The following is a 22,725-nucleotide window of genomic DNA, read 5'->3' on the forward strand; positions in this document are numbered from 1 at the left end:
TCTATTTTCCTTCTAACATTACCAAGAAAGAGCCAAGACCCAGAGAAAGACAAGTTTTGAAACTTCTCATAAATTGCAGTTATCATGTTGATTTTAACAACTTTTCAACTAACCTTAACCATAAGATAAAAATGTATCCTATAGCAACAATTCATCAGTCTAAGTGTTTCCACATACAATAGTACTTACCAAATTGTATTATGTTTGTGTCTGTCTCAGACATCAACTCTAAACTCATGGAAAGAAGGGCTGTGGAAGTCTTTTAAAAAAGTTTTTGAACAGGTACATTTATCAACCTGTCCGCCTCCAAGTCCATATTTTTTCCACTGTACCACTCTGAACAAGACTCATTCATTCATTCAATAATTTATCAAGGGCCTAATATAAGCCAGGCATTAGGGATTCAGCAATGAAAAAGACATGTATTATCCATAAACAAATGAAAATGACAGCCTAAGACAGAAATTAACCAATTAATTATAAAATATTAAATATAATTATAGTGGGGTAAATAATACAAATGAGACCGAGATTATGACAGAAGAATCTAGCCTAGTCTGCGGGTAAGGAAAATCTTCCTTGAGAAAGGAAATGTCAAGTTTTCTTTGATGTGAGTTGAGTCCTGGAGGAAAGATAAAATATAAACTAAAAGGACACGTGTGCGGGGACTTCCCTGGTGGTCCAGTGGCTAAGAATCCACCTTCCAATGCAGGGGACTCGGGTTCAATCCCTGGTCAGGGAACTAAGATCCCACATGCCGCAGGGCAACTGAGCCTGCGTGCCACAAGTAGAGAGAAGCCCGCGCACCATAACAAAGAGCCCGCGCACTGCAGCTAAGACCCGATGCAGCCAAATCAATAAATGAATGAATATTAAAAAAAAAAAAAAAAGTACATGTGTGCTTCTGGGAAGTGGGAAGTGGAAGCAGAGAAAATTTATTCCCAAGTAGAGGGAACAGCATTACAAACATTAAAGCATAGGAAGGACTGTTGTTCTTTAGAGCAGTATTTTTCAAATGTGAATTAATACCAAATAGTAGATTATGAAACCAATAGAACAGAACAGAATAAAAAGAGATCACCACATATCAAAAAGGTGGGTATTGTTTTATAAAACTTTTGCACCAAATATGTTTATTTTTATAGTATTGGGTCATGATGTAAAATGTTCTCCTTACTCTGCAGCAGTCAAAATAGCTTGAAGCTACTGCTTTAAGTAAGGACTGAGAAGGTCAGTAGGGCTTGAGGCTGGCACATAATGAGGCTGATGCAGCAAGCGGATGCCAGATAATGAGAGCCAGGTTAAAGATTCAGTCTTTAGGCTAACAATAGGGAGCCACTGAAGAATTTTAACCAGGGAAGAAAAACAATCAGATTTAAATTTGAAAAAATTACTCTAACTCTATAATATGGAAAACAGGTGGGAATGGGGAGGTGTCAAGAATAGTTACAGGGAGAGTAATTCAGAAGCGATTGTGTTCATTAAGTGATGGATGCTAGCTTGGGCAAGAGTAGTGGCAGAGAAACAGATTTCAAAACAAAATATAAAATAAATTTAAAGAATACAAGTGGGCACTGAAAGTTCGATAAGAGACTACCAAAGATGAAGAAAATCACTGAAATAAGAAACTGAACGGATGTTTAACAGCAAATTAGACACAGTTGAAGAGGTTGTTAATGAATTAGAAAACAGATCTGAAGAAATTACCCAAAAAGCAATGCAGCACAGATGACAGAGGTAAAAAAATACGAAATGGAGGGAGGTTCTTCTGGAGTGAGAACTCAAAAACTTGAGGACCCAAGAAAAGGAAATACCCAAAGAGATAATTTTCCAGAACTAATGCAACACAAAAGCTATTTTCAGAATCAAGAGGCCCAATGAAAACTTTTCGGTATAAATAAAAGAAAATTCACTTAGACACATCATTGTAAAACTGTAGAACACCAATGAAAAGGAAATGCTAACAGCAACCTGAGGGGAAAAAAATCTAATTACAAAAAGAATGAACAAGAAAAAGGGTACTATTGTAGAAAATAATGTCTTATTTATGAGGTTACAATGAAAAGGACAGACTATGGACACAAATAACAAGCTGAGAGAAAGATGACTGCAGTAGAAGCTTTCTTCATATTGTTGGCAGGGGACAAAGATATTAATTTTAAGACATTAAGTTCAAAAATACATGTTAAAATTTCTAGGGTAACCACTATAAAAATAGAATGTTTAGCTACCCAACTAGTAGAAGACGAAAGAAAAATGGAACCATAAGAAGGCAAGAAATAGAGTGGAAAAAAGCCAAAGTGGAACATATAGAAAGCTTATAATAAGATGTTAGAAATAAACCCATATATGTTAGTAATCATAATAAAAGGAATGGATTTAACATTCCAGTTAAGAGACACATGACTGTCAGGCTGGTTCCAAAAACTCCAGATAAGAAGCTGGAAACACCCTGTGTTCAACAACCCTTGAATGAATTAATTATGGTATATTCAGACAATGGAATATTACAGAGCAGTGAAAAAGAACAGACTACAGCTGAATATAGCAACATGAATAAATCAATATGGATAAGTTTCAGTGTTTACAAAGCAAGCCACAGAATACAAAGTATGATTTCAATTAAATGCATGTCAAAAACATGCAAAACCAGGCATTTTTGCTAGGGATGTACATAACAAGAAATTAACACAAAGGTCGTGGTAATGGTTACTTCTCAGGGGCAAAGAGGAAAATACAATTAGTGAGGGGCTCACAAGCTCTTAAAAGTTACTAGAACCATTCAATTTCTTAAGCTGAGTAGTAGGTAGGAGATACTGGTAAATGGGTATTTTATTTTTCTTTAAACTGGAGATATTATTTATATATATTCTTTTGTATATTTCATATTTTAAAAAGTATAAACACACTGCTTGTGAATATATAGTAACTTTTAAAAAAGATACACAAGCAACTATTTAAGCTTCATGAACTCTTGTTCTTTGACGTGTTCCCAGTGCCTGTAAAAACTGCTGACACACAGAAGGGTCTATTATTGAATGGAAAAAAATAAAGAGCACAAAAAAATTAATCAGTACATAATTTGTGCTCAACATCTTACTGGGACAGTTTACCTGTTATCAAAACTTAAGGTTAAATCCAGAACCAAGTAATTTGTTTTTATGCAAACCTCAAATGTGCACTTCAACAATGAACAAATTTTGGTAATGTGTAAAAATGGCCATTAGTTGTGTACAGTTTGATTATTTTTCTGATTGATACTGGTAATCCATAGTGGCATCATCTTTCTTCAAAGGGCAGAAATATTTGAAAAGCAAAAAGTGGTAGAAAATGTGAACATTGACTATTCATATAATGTGTAATCTTCAAGGAGCAGTACATAAATAGAAAAAAAAAATCAGAGATATTCATTAAATTTTGTATGTTCCAATCGGTTCTTTTGTGTGAGGCCAACAGCACCAGATGATTATACTGGCTTAAAAAACAAAACTAAACAAAACACCCTTTTGCTCTCATTTGAAGATAACGGTGCCAAGAGACTTAAATGGTTTTGTGGATCAAGAGTCTCACTTACAACCTACTAAACATACATCCCATAACCCTATGTAAACTTAGTCTGGAAGGATTTATAAAACAATAATGATGTAAGGAGAGACAGTGTGACATAACTGAAAAAGCCTGTTTCCAATTCCTTGCTTTAACATTTACTAGGTATGACCTTGAGTAACCATCTGTGTATATTTCCTCATCAACAATATATAAATATTTGCACAAAAATTTCAGTGTTTCCAGGCATAAGTGAGGCACTCAAATGTTAGATTCCGTCTCTTTTCCTTAGGGTTATTTAGATATATAGGTGTAAAAATGCCTGACACATAGTAAATGCTTAATATTCACATCCTATCTTTCCTCCCTGCAGTTTTTACAGGTCCACTAAGACATATTAAATAACTGTCAGACTTGCTTTTAATTGTTAGTGATACAATCACCTAGAAACCTTTGCTATTAACATGGCTTGGTTGAGCTATCTTAAGATAAAAAGTGAATATTAATGATGCCTTTAAGAATGTTTTGCCCTTGGGTCACTGGTTAGGATGGAAACATAGGCATCTTAAACATTCTTCCCATTTCAACATAGCCTGAGTAATACATGCAACTTTATATAACTACTGCTCCATTTCTTATAGCTCTGTACTTTTGAGCCATGGAATTAGCTCCTACACATGAGGTAATGAGGGTCTGCTTCAATCTAGTTAGTGATATGCCACCTTTTGGTACTTTCTCTATGAACCTTGATCATTTTGCACTACAAGTGATCCTCTAAACTTGGCATTTTCACAACACTGGTTATAGATGAATCAAAAATTAGCATTTGGCTTACCTTGACCAGGAATCCTCCTCCTAGCTTCAACACCTTTGGATTACAGTTTAGAAGAACCAATACCACAAACCACAGCACAACGGCTAAATCTGGCCCGTATTCTCCAAATTTAACTGTATGTTGAGGGTGGCCTGACCAGGCGTCAAATAAAAGAACAGTATGCATGTATCTTTTATCTTTGTACCATTCGCTGAGAGCAGAAACAGAAACTTCTGTTGTGACTGGGTTTTAGTTCAACAATCAAAATGAAAAATCAAACCACTTCTAGGTAAAGGAGACCCAACCAGGGCTTTATATACTTCTTGAATATCTTAGGTGTCTATATAACTCTGTGTGTTTGTGTGTGTGCGTGCGTGCACATGCACAAAATATTCAAGGAGGTATTTATAAAATTCAACTTATATTCCTATTTAAGTCTCTGTAGCTGCCTAGTGAGTGACTAAAGAGCCACTTTAAGGAATTAAGAAATAGCAGCCTTATTTGTTAATAGCCCCAAACTGGAAACCACCAAAATATCCTAAAATAGGTACATGGTTAAACAATCTGGTACATCAATGCCATGGAATACAACTTAGCAATAAAAAGAAACAAACTACTGATATATATGATAACTTGGATAAAGAGATCTCAAGGGCATTATGAGTAGAAAAAGCTAATCTCAAAAAAGTCACATATTGTATAATTCCATTGCTGTAATATTCTCATAATGACAAAATTATAGAGACAGAGAACAGACGAGTGGTTGCCAGGGGTTAGAGCTGGCTGGAGTAGGTGTGACTCCAAAGGGGTAGCATGAGGGAGATCTTCATGATGATGATAGCTCTGTATCTTGACTGAAGCGATGGTTACAAAAAAAGTGATAAAATGGTACAGAGCTATTCACACCACTGTACCAATGTCAATACCCTGGTTTTGATACTGTATTATAGTAACACATGAGGAAAAAATTGGGGGAAACTAGATTTAGGCTGCATAGGACCTCTCTGTACTATTTTTGCAACTTCCTGTGAATCTATATTTATTCCAAAATGAAAAGTTTAAAAAAAATCACACACTTACATACACAAGGAAATATAATGACATAAATGAAACATAGCCAATTTTATTCAAATTCTCCAAAATTTATGCTAAATATGTTAATTGTTTATAAAATGTTTCACCTTTGTATAATGGTTTTATTATTTCACCTTTTACAGTTTTTTCATTTTTTTCTGTACAGTTCTTCAGTAGAAGCCAGAGTCCTGAGTTGCCCAGTTAGGAGCCTAAAATACACAAAGAGAAATCAACAGGGAGAAAAGAAATACTTTCTGAAAAGTCAGTTTCAAAAAAAAAAAAAAAAAAAAGTGATACTAAAAAAGTGTTCTAGCAATACTCCTCCCAAACCATTCTCTAAGATTTTAACAACCTCTTCAATTACTAAATGCGAGGTGTCTCAGAACAACAACAAAACACACCAAAATACCATCTGATACATTTTCTCACCAATTATAAAGTATGACAATGACAATATCACCAATATTATAACCAAAATCAATACAACTTGATCCTTAAGCATACAGAAACAACCATTACATAAAAGTTATTTTTCAGGCTCAGTTATTCTGGACTTGGATGGAAAAGGCAAGGACAATAATTTCCTAATTCTTCCTTCTCTTTTAAAACTGAAGGACTATGCTAAGGACACAAATCTGATGCTAAAACTTCAATCAAATGAGATCCTTGAATGTACCTCAACAGTTTCCTAAAAATGTCTTACCCTCCAGTTATACATAATCATAATGACTAAAGAGCATTAGAGGTACTTTGGAATCCCAAAATTACAAGGCCATTCAAATTCCTTTAGTATCTAATATGCAGGATTTCTACCAAAAAGGGGGATATATTTTTCTGACAATTAAATATGACTTTCAGATAAAATCAAATTTTATAAAATCAATACTAATATATATAATAAGATCAACATTTTTTACAGAAGTAGTTCTTTAGATTTACTGAATAAAAGGAACATGAATTTCAAACACTTGAAAGAGAGATAACACATGTAAGTTATCAACTGCCAGTATCAAAATGATGTGTTGAAAACACTGAGGAAATGAGATAATGAAGGCACACAGGAAGGGTAAAAGAAAAAAACCCCAATTACGGTAAAACTAGGAACACCTAATTTTTTTTGCTGCCTTAACTAACGCATAATACATCTAAGAGAAACATTTTCCGTCTAGTAATTTCTTAAATAAAATGTTTATACCCGCAACAAATACAGAATCAGATACAACCAAAATTAATTTGTTCTCAAATGAAGTCCATGTAACAATTATATTACATTATTGCTAAATCCCAGACAGAAGAGAAGATGTGTGGTTCTTACCTCTGATCTACTATTCTGATTAAGTTTCTTCTCAATATTCATGGCCAACATCTGGCTTCTAAATGAAAGGCTTTTGGTCTTCTCAATCACTTGCTGATAGGGTGAGACTGCATTGTTACCCATAACCACATGACCCTACAATGAGACAGAGGGAAACTGATCCTGTAATGTTAACAACCAAGTTTCTCAGGTAAGTCATGAGGATGACATCACAACCTACATGTCTGTTGCAAATATTTTTATGCACAGAGATGACAATATTCATCCAACAACACAAAATAGGAGGTTGCTGTTGCCTTCAAAAAACTATTACACATTAAAACAAAAAGTCTTAATAGAATAAACGTCCTAATAAAAACTTCTCCCCAAAGTATCAAATAATCAGCAACTGATATCTAGTATTTTGCACAGATAACATAATACTCACTAATTTAGAATCAATCTTGGCATCCAGTCTTGCATTTCTAATCAAATTTACAATCCATCTTTCAGCTTCTTCTGGAGTCATGTTCAGTTTATCTGCCAACATGCTAATGAAAAAAGAAAAAAATGACATTAACTGGGTCTAAAAACTTAGTTTTATATACATAGTCTTTGACCTACCCTCTGTATAGAAACTTTTAGGCACTTATGGGTCACCTCCTCTTAAATATTACGAGTCTTTTTTTTTGTTTTTAATAAGAGGCTCTTTTTTTTTTTTTAATTTATTTATTTATGGCTGTGTTGGGTTTTCGTTTCTGTGCGAGGGCTTTCTCTAGTTGCGGCAAGCGGGGGCCACTCTTCATCGCGGTGCGCGCGGGCCTCTCACTGTCGCGGCCTCTCTTATTGCGGGGCACAGGCTCCAGACGCGCCGGCTCAGTAATTGTGGCTAACGGGCCCAGTTGCTCCACGGCATGTGGGATCTTCCCAGACCAGGGCTCAAACCCGTGTCCCCTGCATTGGCAGGCAGATTCTCAACCACTGCGCCACCAGGGAAGCCCGATATTATGAGTCTTAAAAGTGCACTATTGGGCTTCCCTGGTGGCGCAGTGGTTGAGAATCTGCCTGCCAATGCAGGGCACACGGGTTCGAGCCCTGGTCTGGGAAGATCCCACATGCCACGGAGCAACTGGGCCCGTGAGCCACAACTACTGAGCCTGCGCGTCTGGAGCCTGTGCCCCGCAACAAGAGAGGCCGCGACAGTGAGAGGCCCGCGCACCGTGATGAAGAGTGGCCCCCGCTTGCTGCAACTAGAGAAAGCCCTCGCACAGAAATGAAGACCCAACACAGCCAAAAATAAATAAAATTAAAAAAAAAAAAGTGCACTATTGATGTTTTTGTGCTATTATCTTGTACCGTTCACAATCTATCTCATTTCACCAACCAGACTGTAAGACCCTTGAAGGTAGGGCCCCATATTCTGTATTACAGAAATCCTATTACAAGGAACATCAGTATTAAGAATAATAAAATGTAACACGTAACTAAAACTCAGGGCCGCTATGTATGTTTGTTATAAATTCTAAGGACACTCCCTAGAACCAGAACACTATATAACCTAAATGGCCACTGAATTTAAGAGAAAAGAGACAGACACACATACATAGAAAACATGAAAGGAGAGGGGGAGGGAAAAAGATGACAGACACCAAGACCCTGATCTAAAGCCTTTGATCATCAACCGATCTGCATTTTCTAATTTATGGTCAGGTTGAAAAAGAGGCCACTGCAGAGCTTAATTTATCAGAACTAACACAAACACAAGCCTTGGTAGTAGGTAAGCCAGTCAGTCACCTGATGAAAGAGTATCTACATATGCATGTTTAGTATTTAGAAGGACGGTATACATATATGAATATACACAGGTGCTAGACACAAACATTAACTGTCCCCTTTTACTTGTCTTCACTGAAGATACTGCACACTTGCCAGGCCTTCTAATGCAATCACTGGTTTAATGAAAAAAAACCCTAGAACATCAGTAACAAAATAATTCCTTAAAATATTATAAACTAAAATTCCTGATCTGATAGCATTCCCAAATTTAAAACATAAATATTCAAGACATTGCCAATCATATAATTATGTAATTCCGGAACTCCCAACCTAAAAGTAACCAATCAAGTTAATAAAAATACCTTTATGGGAATAATATAATCTGTGCTATCCCTATTTTATATGTTTATTGTCAAAGAGAAGAATTTCATTCAAAATGTAAAAATTAAGTTAGGCTATCAATAAAATCATTACACACTAAATTACAAACTAAAGCTAAGAAGACAATCATTTAAAATTTATCCCTAAAATATGCTTGATGTTAAAAACATCATGATGAGTATGAGCCAACTCAACCATAAAACTCCCTGGATTTACATGTCAAATTCTGTTCTCTGTCGTTTTATGGTCAATTTTGCTCTAAGTACACATTCTCAGCAAACATAAAGAACAATTAGTCCGTGACTACTACTTCAATTTCATGATCAGGTTTCATCTTATTCTCTTTGTTACTGCTCTCTAACGAAACCTCATTTTATTTAAGCTACTAGAAGTAGGGAAGTGTGTCACTTTACTGAAAGAACCAGGCATTTTTTTGACTAGGAAAAATTCCTGCAGCTGGTGTTTCCTGTGGCTTCTCAATAAACTCCTTGTGTTTCCTGCAGGTACTTGACTTATTTTAGAGATGCGTAAATTTCATTCTCTTGGGCTTCCCTGGTGGCGCAGTGGTTAAGAATCCGCCTGCCAATGCAGGGGACAAGGGTTCAAGCCCTGGTCCGGGAAGTTCCCACATGCCGTGGAGCAACGAAGCCCGTTCGCCACAACTACTGAGCCTGCGCTCTAGAGCCCGCGAGCCACCAACTACGGACGCCCGCGTGCCTAGAGCCCGTGCTCCGCAACAAGAGAAGCCAACGCAATGAGAAGCCCACACACCGCAACGAAGAGTAGCCCCCGCTCTCCGCAACTAGAGAAAGCACGCACGCAGCAAGACCCAACACAGCCAAAAATAAATAAATAAATAAATTTAAAAAAAATTTCATTCTCTTCTGTGCTGCTAAAGTAAGCAACTGCCTAATACTTTTATCTGAAGCTGCTACTCTAAAGGTAAAGAACATATTTTCCAAAAGATATTATTTTATCAACTCCTGTAAAAATTTCTCTTTTGTATGTCTCCTGCATTCCCCCAAAATACAACTCTTTAAAGTGAGGCCAAGACCATTTTACTCTGAAAAGCACAAATGAAAACAATTTATACTGAATATATTAAAACTCCAATCTTCAAGATCTCTATATACTGCTTTTCAAAATAGACATGTCATTCCTAGTAGCTACTAATTGTGTATAGTTGGTTTTATACAGATTTTTAAAAATTATAACACAGAACCTGTTTATGGAGGCTGTTTACATAATTAAAATTATAATGAAACATTCAGTCTCAAGCCTAAGTTATTGATCAGATTCCTCTTCTTGCTGCCTATATCAAACTGAGAAGTCCTATCAATTATCTCTTTAACCACTGCCTCTAATCTAAGTTCCCTACCAAACTACTCTCATCTTGAAAGACTCTCCTCTTCACCAACCAGACTAAACCTCTCTGTTCATTAAACATACCATGTTTTTAACCACTTCAGGCCCTCTGCACATGCTGTGCCTTCTGCCTAAAACGCTAATCCACCTTTTTCTTCACTAAGCTATGTGTTACGTGGGTATCAGCTAAAACAGCACCCTCATCAGCCTTCCAAGACACCTCTGCCAATCATGACAGATGTTTGATGCTTTCATGGCCCCCTATTTTTTTCAGAGCATTCATAGAGCTGTAGTTGTTTTACTGAGTATCTGCTTTCATGATAGACTGTACATGTACCCCAACAGCATGCATCATAGCTTCTTTGTTCAGTGCTATATATCCAGCAATTAGCACAATGCCCAGTATACAGGAGGCAATTAAATAAATATTTATTGTCTGATTCCTACCCTAGTCACTACCCTAGGGCTCCATTACTATTTCCTAATTTTCTAACTAATCTACCTCGAGTCTCTCCTTAATCTATTTTACATAGTTGTCAGCTTAGTCCTAAAATCCAACTACCAGTTTATTCCTAAATTCCTTTCAAAACTTTAATAGAGCCCTTCTACCAAAACAAAAAAATTCAAACTTCCAAGTTTCTCTTTCACGGTTCTCTACAATTTAGCTACAATTTAACTTTCCAGCCTTCTCTTATTCTTCCTCATGAATACCACACACCAACCAAATCATTCACTCAACAAAATATGAACTATGTTAGATGTTTGTGACAACATACAGTCTGCTCCCCACTTTCATAAAGTTTAAAGCTGTAGACTGGGAAGTAGGGGACAATCACCTAATACCCCAAATATATAAACTATTTTAAGTGGAAGGATGAAAAAGTGGAAGGAGCTATGTGAATGCAAAAGGGTTTAACCAGTTCCAGTCTGGAAGTCTGAGGACAGTTTAAGTAAACAAATATTTAAGGTCAAATTTTAAGATAAAAGAAAGAAAATTCTATGCTGTATAACTCTACCTAGAATTTTCCATCCCTCTTCTTTCTTTACATACATATTCTAAGTCTCATATTCCATCATGGCTAGAGCAATCTGGCAACATGCATAAAGACCCACAAATGTCTGCATACTCTGACCCATAATCCCACTTTGGGGATTTACTGTTTTGCAATGTGCTTGTTGATCCTTTACTTTTTAAATCAAGTCAAAGAAAAACTTGAAATAAAGGTCCGAGAAGTATTAGTAAATTATTGATGGTATCTCAGGTTATCTAGGCTACCAATCACTCTGAGAATAAGTAAGAGAAGGTGGCAATAATCCAGTTTCTTTCAAGTAACAGGAAAATGTACACAGTGAAAGTAATTAAATAATAGAGAGAAATCCTCAAAAGTCCACAATTTTCTTACATTCTACTGATTTTATGAAAAAATTAGTAAAGGTTTAAAAATAAAAATTTAATATCCTATTAAAGCTTAAAAAAACAAAAACTTGCCTTAAGCTATCCTACACCATGTTAATTTTGTTTTTAAAATAATTCAGTTTATCAATAAATTAAAAGACAAAATGTATCAAAAGGCAGAATTTCTGAGAAAAATACCTAATTCAATCTAGGTTTCAAACTCAAAAATAACTTCCAGATTACTTAGGTTACACTAAAAATCTCAACCCTGTCAGTAGGCAGCTTAAAGAAGGTATTTTAGGCTTAAAGACTTATATTTAAGACATGATACCATAAAACTCCCAGAAGAGAACATAGGCAAAACATTCTCTGACATAAATCATACCAATGTTTTCTTAGGTCAGTCTCCCAAGGCAATAGCAATAAAAGCAAAAAACAAACAAACAAACAAAAAAAACAAATGGAACCTAACCAAACGTAAGCTTTTGCACAGCAAAGGAAACCATAAACAAAACAAAAAGACAACCTACTGACTGGGAGAAAATATTTGCAAATGATGCGAGCAACAAGGGATTAATTTCCAAAATATACAAACAGCTCATACAACTCAGTAACAACAACAACAACAACAAACAACCTAGTCGAAAAAATGGGCAGAAGACCCAAACAGACATTTCTCCAAAGAAGACATGCAGAGATGGCCAATAGGCCTATGAAGAGATGCTCAACATTGCTAATTATTAGAGAAATGCAAATCAAAACTGCAAGGAGGTACCACCTCACATCAGTCAGAGTGGCCATCACTAAAAAGTCTACAAATAACAAATGCTGGAGAGGGTGTGGAGAAAAGGGAACCCTCCTACACTGTTGGTGGGAATGTAAATTGGTGCAGCCACTAGAGAAAACAGTATGAAGGTTCCTCAAAAAACGAACAAGAGCTGCCATATGATCCAGCAATCCCACTCCTGGGTATATATACGGACAAAACCATAATTCAAAAAGATACATGCACCCCTATGTTCACAGCAGCAATACTATTCACAATAGCCAAAACATGGAAACAACCCAAATGTCCAATGACAGATGAATGGATAAAGAAGATGTGGTATATATACACAAAGGAATACTACTCAGCCATAAAAAAGAATGAAATAATGCCATCTGCAGCAACATGGATGGACCTGGAGATATCATACTAAGTGAAGTCAGTCAGACACAGAAAGACAAATACCACACAATACCACTTATATGTGGAATCTAAAATATGACACAAATGAACTTATCTACGAAACAGAAACAGACTCAAGGACAGGGAACAGACTTGCGGTTGCTGAGGTAGAGGGGGGCTGGGGGAGGGATGGATTGGGAGTTTGGGATTAGCAGATGCAAACTATTATATATAGAATGGATAAACAACAAGGTCCTACTGTATAGCACAGGGAACTATATCCAATATCCTTTAGTAAACCATAATGGAAAGAAATATAAAAAAGAATATATATACATATAACTGAATCACTTTGCTATACAGCAGAAATTAACACAACACTATAAATCAACTATACTTCAATAAGATAAATTAAAAAGACATTTTAAATATTTTGTGTAAATCCATTATTCCCATCTTTTAGTTGAAGAGCTCTCCTGCTCAAGTGACACAACAATATGATATTGAATATGTTAAGTCAGTAATACATAAGACCCCGAGTAGCCCAAGCAATCTTGAGAAAGAAGAACAAAGCTGGAGGTGTCACACGCCTTGACTTCAAACTATATCACAAAGATACAGTAATCAAAACAGTATGCTACTGGCATAAAAACAAACACAGAGATCCATGGAACACAGTAGAGAGCTCAAACCCAAGCATTAATTTATTTATGACAAAGGAGGCAAGAATATACGATGGGAAAAGAACAGTCTCTTCAACAAAATGGTGTTGGGAAAACTGGACAGCTACACGCAAACAAATGAAACTGGACCACTATCTCACACCATATACAAAAATTAACTCAAAATGAATTAAAGACTTGAATATTAAGACCTGAAACCATAAAACTCCTTAAAAAAAAAAACCAAAAAAACACAGGTAGTAAGTTCCTTGACGTAAGTCTTGGTGATGATTTTTTGGACCTGATACCAAAAACAAACCCCAAAACAAAGGCAACAAAAGCAAAAATAAACATCAAACTAAAAAACCCCTGCACAGTAAAGGAAACCATCAATGAGAAGAAAAGGCAACCTACCAAATGGGAGAAATATTGCAAAATATTGCAAACCATGTATTTAAGGGGTTAATACCCAAAATACAGAAGGAACACATATAACTCAATATCAAAACAACAAGTAATTTGATTTAAAAATGGGCAGAGGATCTGAATATTTTTCCAAGGAAGACATACAGATAGCCAAGAGGTACATGAAAAGGTGCTCAGCATCACTAATCATCAGAGAAATGCAAATCAAAACTATAATGAGATCTCTCACACCTGTCAGAATGGCTTTTACCAAAAAGATAAGAAATAAGTGTTAGCAAGAATGTGGAGAAAGGGGAACACTTGTGCACTGCTGGTGGTAAAGTAAATTGGTACAGCCACTATGGAAGACAGTATGCTAGTTCCTCAAACAATTAAAAATAGAACTATCATATGATCCAGCAATTCCACTTATGAATATTTATCCGAAGGAAATGAAAACACTAACTTGAAAAGATATACCTAAACCCATGTTCACTGCAGTATTACTTACAACAGCCAAGACACAAAAGCAACCTAAGTGACCATCAATGGATGAATGGACGAACAAAATGTGATACACACACACACACACACACAGAGGAATATTATTCAACCATTAAAAGAATGAAACCTTGCCATTTGTGACAACATGGAAAGAACTTGAGGGCATTATGCCAAGTGAATTAAGTCAGACAGAAAAAGACAAATACCATATGATCTCATTTATACGTGGAATCTAAAACAAAAAATGCTCGTAGATACAGAGCAGAGATTGGGGAGGGGGCGGGGACTGGGTGAAGGGTCAAAAGGTACAAACTTCCAGTTACAAAATAAGTAAGTCATGGGATATAATGTACAGCATGGTGACTATAGTTTAGAGTAAATCTCATCACAAGAAAAAAAAATTTGCAACTATGTGTGGTGATGAATGCTAACTACAGTTATTATGGTGATCATTTCACAATATATAAAAATATCAAATCATTATGTTATACACCTGAAACTAATGTAATGTTTTGTTATATGTTAATTATATCTCAATTTAAAAAAAAGAAAACTAAAACAAACAACAAAAACTATCATTAATATCCTTAGCAAAATTAAAAACCACTGTAGTATTGCACTCATAAAATAAGAACAGAATGCTATAAAGGAAAAATATTCAGAGAAAAAAGTGACAGAGGGCTCTTGGAAATTAAAGAATAACATTAGAGATTTGTTGTTTTTAATCCACAGAAGATTTGAAAGATGTTGAGAAAATATCCCAGAGTGTAGAACACAAAGACAAAGTGATGGAAAATAGAGAAACGATAAGAAAATTGGAAGCCTGGTCCAGCAGGTCTAATACCTGAACAATAGAAGTTCCAGAAAGAATAAACAGTGAACATAAAGAAGAAAGAAATAATTCAAGAAAATTTCCCAGAACTGGAGAGCATGAGCTTCCAAATTAAAAAGGTTCTATATGAAGAATTAAAACAGACCTAAACTAAGGCATATCATTGTAAAATTCCAGAGCAAAAAAAAAAAAGCTTCTTCCCCCCACATTTCTAGACAGGAAAACAAAACACCTGTATAAAAGATGAGGAATAAAAATGGCTTCTGACTTCCACAACAAAAGCTAGAAAGCAAGAGAATCACGTCTTCAAAATTCTGAAGTAGTTTTCAAGTGAGAATACCATGCCTAGCAATACCACTACTCAAGTATGAGAGTCAAATACACAATTTTAGATGTGAAAAAATTTACCTCCAAAGTACCCTTCCTTATAAATCCGCTGAAGAATATGATAATTACCAAATATGATAATAAACCAAGAAGACGGAAGGCATAATGTCCAAGAAACTGGAGTGCTATCATAGTAGACAAGCTAAGGAAATCCCCAGAACAAATGACAAAGGGAGATAAATACGCATCTGGCAGAAAGAGCAACAAGTCCAGATTTTTTTGAGGAAGATAAAACTAATAAAATAATCAATTTTCAGAAGAGATTTATAAATTGGCAAAGAATCTGAAGTAGAATTAATGAAAAAGACATTAAGAAGAACAATGAAGCAAATGAGGGAAAAGTGGCAATTATCAATTACATGGAAAATAAATACTGAATACTAAAACATACTCTAGATCTACCTTATTTGAAAAAAGGTACTAAGTTAACTTAGCACGTATTTGGTGCTAAGTTCAGAAATCAACACACAATTTATAAAAGATTAAAGAGTTCAGAAAAAGTCCCATATATGAATGAGAATTTACAATGTGATATGGGTGGCATTTCAAATAAGTGGGGGGAAGGACAGTTTTTCAATAACTCATGTTGGCTAGCTATTGGGGGTTGGGGGGTGGGGGAGCTACTCTCTATTCCCAAATAAATCACTGATGGATTCAAACAGAAGAAATAAAGCCATAAAGGTCCTATAAGAAAACATATAAATAGCATATAAACCTATTATGAGAAAGAATTTTTAAATAAAATACAAAATCCAGTACCATAATGGAAAAGCTTAGTAACTTTGACTAAATAAAAGTATAAATCATTCCTTTGGGGGGAAAAAAATAGAATCCTAAGTGCTATTTCAAGGCATAGAAAAAATAAGTATTTCATTCTCTATTCAATTTCATTAATAAAACATATTCAAGACTCTTAGCACAAAACCAGATACTTATCTTTCTGGGAAGTAATTAAGACCAGTGGTCCCGCTTAAGCACATAAAATATATAAATCTAAATCTAGAGAACTAATTAGGCTTTCATTAACTCTAGGCTGATTGTCTATCAGGTTTTCAATGACTAATCTTTTAGACAGTCTCCCTTTTCTGAACCCTCCCATAGCCCCTGCCCTAATGTATCTTAACAAATAAGGATTTGGGGTCCAGCATTTCACAGGCATATGAATTACCTGTTTAAATAACCTGGCTTTCCAAATTTTACTTGATAAGCACAATTTATTTCAAATAGTATTGACTTCAGCATTAAGCTATGGAAACCTCTGGCCTGCTTTTCCCTGAAGACTGTGGTTATTTAGCATATCCAAAGAGCACCAGACTTTTATAACTGTATGCTATGACAACTAATTAAAGAATAAGTGTTAAGTGTAAATTGTGTTTAACTGTAAGATTAGGAGGAAACAGGGGAAAGAAACCAGGAGAAAACTGAGAAAATGCTAAATTCTGTGTGTGACAAATGTAAATTCTCACTGAATTTTCCAACATCGCATTAGTCAAAAATGACAGTATAGAGTTTCCCTGGTGGTGCAGTGGTTAAGAATCCGCCTGCCAATGAAGGAGACACGGGTTTGAGCCCTGGTCCGGGAAGATCCCACATGTCGCGGAGCAACTAAGCCCGTGCACCACAACTACTGAAGCCCGCGAGCCTAGAGCCCGTGCTCCCAACAAGAGAAGCCACCACAATGAGAAGCCTGCGCACCACAACGAAGTGTAGCCCCTGTTCACTGCAACCAGAAAAAAGCCCGCGTTCAGCAATGAAGACCCAACGCAGCACAAAATTAAAAAAAATAAAATAAATTAAAAAAAAGAAACTTCTGATAAAAAAAAAAGACAGTATATTACTTTATAGTTAACACAGAAATGCAGTGATAATGGTTGTTAAAACTATTTAATCTCCATCTGGAAACGCACCTTTTTATTTCTAACATCAGGAAGTATAATTAAGAATACAAATTGCTACATGGTAATAAAAACTTTAAGAAAAATATTAAGATCTAAAATGTTACTTAATAAAATCAGCAAAGTAGAATGACTTCATAACTTAAATGCAAGAGCAGTTGGCAAATACATATTTTTGTGAAAAGCCAAAACTAACCCCCATAGGGAAATTATATTAATGTATGCTCCAAAATGTTTATCATACACATTCAAAATATTACTTCCATACTTTGCTTTTATCTACAATTGAAAACTGGTCCAAGAGTTATTCTAGAACAGCTTTTAAATTTCAGACACACACCATATCTGATAAACTATTCGGCTATACTAAATTAAATCCCACCACAGTAATCTTTTTTGACAGATGTTGCATACTTTATGGTAAACAGATTCGAAAGTTATCCTACAAATCTATAGGGTTGTATATAAACTGATAAAAACATTCTTAATATGCATTTTTACAAAGATAAGACTATCACATGTGCTTACAGCCACTTAGTGAAGAATCCTATTAACAGAGAATGTTCCAAATCACAAATGGAAAGAGTTATTTAATAAACAACCATGTGTTTTATAATACTGAATAGCATGTGATATGCGTCTGCTGGGGGACAGAAAGGAAGACAGAGACAAATCTTCCCCGCCCAACGCTAAAAAAGATCGAATATCAAAATAACTTTAAATTAATTAGCAGCAGAGATAGGCCAGCATAAACTAGTGAATGGAGTAATTTGTCATAATTAATATATGGTAGAAGAGTCTACTTAAATATATCCCATTTAGAGAATTATCAGAGTCCACTGAAACTTCAATCCAAATTACTTCTCTGATTTTTCAATATACAAATAATGTACAAGTCATTCTAATTACTCTGTATTTTTTTTTTTCAAAATGCCTATCATAACTTGTAATCTTATCTTTATTTAATATCTGTTTCTTCCTCTGGATTTTAAGCTCTAAGGCTATGCTCCAAGAGGCACTCATTCACATCTGTAATATTTTCTTCTTCAACAACTGTACTAGTTACACTGCTCTTAACTAATTACATCTTAATGTATATCATATGTATTTATCCTCTTTAGAAAGCTGAACACTGGGCTTCCCTGGTGGCGCAGTGGTTAAGAATCTGCCTGCCAATGCAGGGGACACGGGTTCGAGCCCTGGTCTGGGAAGATCCCACATGCCGTGGAGCAACAAAGCCCATGCGCCACAACTACTGAGCCTGCGCTCTAGAGCCCCGTGAGCCACAACTACTGAGCCCATGTGCCACAACTACTGAAGCCCGTGCGCCTAGAGCCCGTGCTCTGCAACAAGAGAAGCCACCACAATGAGAAGCCTGCGCACCGCAACAAAGAGTAGCCCTCGCTTGCCACAACTAGAGAAAGCCCCTGCGCAGCAACGAAGACCCAACACAGCCAAAAATAAATAAAAATAAAAATAAATAAAAGCAAATCGTATTTAAAAAAAGAAAGCTGAACACTATCTTTTTAAAAATTTTGCACATTCTTGAAATGACAAAATTACAGAAATGAAGAACAGATGAGTGGTTGCCAGGGGTTAAAGAGAAGTGGGAGGGAAGTGGGTATGGCTATAAAAGAGCAATTTGAGGAATCCTTGTGGTGACAGAAATGTTCTGTATCTGAATATATCAACAACAATAATGATGGCTGTGATATTTTACTATGGCTTACAAAATGTTACCATCGAAGGAAACTGTGTAAAGGGCATAGGGGATCTCTTCGTTATTTCTTACAACTGAAGGTGAATCTATTATCATCTCAAAATAAGAAGCGTAATTTAAAAAAAAGTTTTGCATCAGAGTTACTTAGAGGAGCTTTGAAAAATACAGATGCTGAGATCTCCCCCTCCCCACCCTGAGAATGTTTCAGTTTTTTAGGGGTTGGACCTGGGAAGTTTTAAACCAGATTCTCAAGCCTTGAATCCAGAGATTCTGATTCAGAAGGTCTGGGGTAAAGCCAGAAAATCTATTCTTAAGTTTAAGTTGTTGGTGGTTTTTTAAGTTCTCCAGATGATTCTGATGTACAGCTAGGTTTAAAAACCTCTGGACTAGAGAACAATAATTTTTTCTATGGATTGTTTGAAGGTAAACATTAGCTATTTTGGTCATTATCATGGATTCCAAGTCCTCGGGGTCTGAATTAAGACATTTGTTGTACTTATAAAAGCCCAACTTAGATGCTTAACATAATTTTCAGCCATATTCCTAACCCACTAAAGCAGCTCTAAAAACGTGAAGAAGCATAGCTCCCTGGACTGAGCCTATTGGCCACATACTCTCCACCATCACCCCCTAAACCTTACAACCTGAGATCTCACTGTTATTCTAAAAAGAATTATTTCTTTGTTCACGTGAAGCTATACTTTATGCTCTGCCTCTACCTTCTTAATTCATTATATACTAAAAATATTAAATTACTGGTTTTTCACTTCATTACCCTAGCATGCTCTAATTATGTGCCTAAAAAAAACTGGTGACCTGATGCAATGGTTCTCAATCCTGATGTGCTTTGGAATTATCACCCTAAATGCAACAGCATAGTAGCCCTATTTATTACACAGCATAGCATACCATACACAGAAAATGTGACTCAGAAAGTTCGCAGTTGCTTCAGGGAATCTCTTTGTAAAATAAAAATCAAAATTCTACAGATTTTGCACAAAAAAATTAAACACTGTCTTATGGTTTCCATCTTTATCCTCTGGTTCAAGTGATACACTAATGACAAATTAGTCTAAATCTGCTGTTTCTAAAAATATCAATTGCTCACAATGAAAAAGAAAGAATTTATAATGAGGGTGAAGACAATGAATGTCAGAGAGCTATTAGCTCAGGCTCTTTCATTAAATAAGCCCTAAGCTGCTTAATGTCTCTGAGCCTTCAGTTTCTCAGCTATAAACAGGGAGTTACAAAACAAAGGAGTTGTACTGAATCAGTGTTTTGTAAAATTGGGTTTACAGAGTCAGAGTCGTATGGTTCCATAGAGTCAGGAGGAAAGCTGAATAGAGGTACAAGCTAAACAAGGTGAAGGGGCTCTTATTTTGTCTGCATGTATGTATACATAAATATGTATACTCATATACATAATATTGCATTTCACAACGAATGACATTTTAGGAATTTCCATGTATTCTTTAAGAGAATCAGATTTTTAAAATTATATGTCTGCTAGCTAAAGTACTACTAAAACAGGTCAAGGCTTCAACTCCCATAGAAAAAGCCTCACGCTCACACTGTAATTCTAACTCTCAGTAACCACTTCAGTGACAATCCACTAAAATTAGGCAAGCAACTATGGATGCCTTAGCAAAAACAAACGGCACTAAAGAAAAACTTTGGTCTACATACAATTCCTAAGAGGCAAACATAAAAGTAGTAAGTTTTTAAACATTAAGGAGCATTTACCGTTCGACTACATCTGTGGCCAAAGAGCACTGTTATTTTTCAAATTCTAATATGTAAAATTAGTTTCTAATAGGTTATGTAAGTTTCACAATTTTTTCCTAATAATTTCCTCACACAAGAGAAAATTCCAACTGAAATCCACCATAATTTTTCCGTGTTTCAACATTTTAGGATGTCACAAGAGTTTACTATATGAGAATTCAAATACATAATTAAATAAAACAAATTCAATTAACTGAAATGATTACCAAATGTGGTCTTTTCAACAGCATTTCCAATTTACTAAGGACTAACTCCTTATTTGAACCCCTGTTAAAAACCATTCTAAAACTGGTCACTGCTCTTTTCTCCCTACGTAATGGTGTAATAGTATTATTTTAAAAGGTAACTCTTTAAAAAGGTAACTGACAATCATAATACTGCCTTGAAGTTATCATTTTCAAAAGTCATGCTTTCCCACACACATGGAAACTAAAGAAGATAAAGAAGGACTGTAGCACCCCGGAATTCAAACAAAAGCTAGGATTTTTAATAAATTACTAGGACAATGTTTCCTTTTTCTTCTAAAGCAAAGAGAAATAAAATAAAAATCCAATTAACTGGAATCCTATTAAGTATAACTTTACAATAAATGAAAATTTACAGGAATTTAGAAGTAGAAAATACAAATCAAATCAGAGTGTTCTTACTTAATGCTGATACATTGATGGATGCGACAAAAAGTCTCAAATATGAAGAGACGGGCATTTTCAATGAAATCCTCAAGACAAGCCACCAAGAAGAAATCATTCACTAGCACCTATGCGTATAAAATATAAAAGAAAAAATTAACGGTGCTGACAAGCAATTTTGAAAAATTTGTCACAAATACTTTGTGCTTTACTCATTATTCCATTCACTATAATTCTCTCATCTATCACAAGTTGTACACCACAGCACTTTCTAGAACACTATATTCAAGTCTCTAACAATTTAACCAAGAAGTAAACGAATGCTACAGGAAAAAGAGCTAAGAACTGCAATGTTTCCTTGTTCCATTGATGACTTGAGCAATCTTGTGACAAAGCAGCTTTGTCCTGTCTCTATCCTACATAAATGCTCTGTAGATAACATATTTCCAGCTATTTAAAATAGTTATGAATGGACTAAAGATATGCATATTTTTGTGATAGTAAGTAGACTTGAAAATCTACAAAAGAAAAAAATTCAAAGGGTGGCACCTATTCCACAGATGGTATCATACTTAGAAGAGAATATTCGAACTTCAAGAATAGCAACCAAGTGCCCCACTGCCTTGGCAAGACCTAGATACTTAGTATTACAATATACACCAATATTTAATAATGTCATGTTTGACTGCAAGTACACAAGTTATTAAAATGGATTCTAATTTTGTCCAATGTTTGAAAATCACCTCTAAAGGTATACTTACATAATTTCCTTTTCCTTAGACAAATAAGATCTTAAGTCCTTCAACAAACTCTTCCCATTTTTGTGCTAATATCTGGGTTCAAAAATGAAACTGACAGCTAGTAACTTGTAGATTTGGTAAATGCCTTTAACAGGTAAATTCTTAGTTTCTCAAAACTTGCCAACTAAGTTATTCAAAAAAACCATAAATCTAACTCTTTCAGTTGCTCTCACAGAACTTTAGTTTCTACCAACTAACAGAAAACATTGTACTTAAAAAATTCACACTCTTAGCTTGACTGATTTATAGCAAATGATAAATACAATCATGAGAAAAATTCTGAAGATAGGCC

The 22,725-nt window shown here is 35.3% G+C and overlaps 1 protein-coding gene across 1 annotated transcript in view; it reads right to left on the reverse strand.

The window, feature by feature from the left end:
* Positions 1-5,463: 5,463 nt before the first annotated feature.
* EIF3E (eukaryotic translation initiation factor 3 subunit E) overlaps positions 5,464-22,725 on the reverse strand; it is a 48,407-nt gene continuing 31,145 nt past the window's right edge. Inside the window, exons 10-13 of the mRNA XM_068525452.1 lie at positions 21,652-21,761; positions 7,177-7,279; positions 6,750-6,884; positions 5,464-5,643 (exon numbers count right to left, since the gene is read on the reverse strand). Of these exons, the coding sequence (XP_068381553.1) occupies positions 5,605-5,643; positions 6,750-6,884; positions 7,177-7,279; positions 21,652-21,761 (387 nt within the window). The 3' untranslated portion in view covers positions 5,464-5,604. The remainder of the gene's footprint in view (positions 5,644-6,749; positions 6,885-7,176; positions 7,280-21,651; positions 21,762-22,725) is intronic.

This window comes from Eschrichtius robustus, chromosome 17 (genome assembly GCF_028021215.1).
Source record: "Eschrichtius robustus isolate mEscRob2 chromosome 17, mEscRob2.pri, whole genome shotgun sequence".
In the NCBI taxonomy this organism is placed as follows: domain Eukaryota; kingdom Metazoa; phylum Chordata; class Mammalia; order Artiodactyla; family Eschrichtiidae; genus Eschrichtius; species Eschrichtius robustus.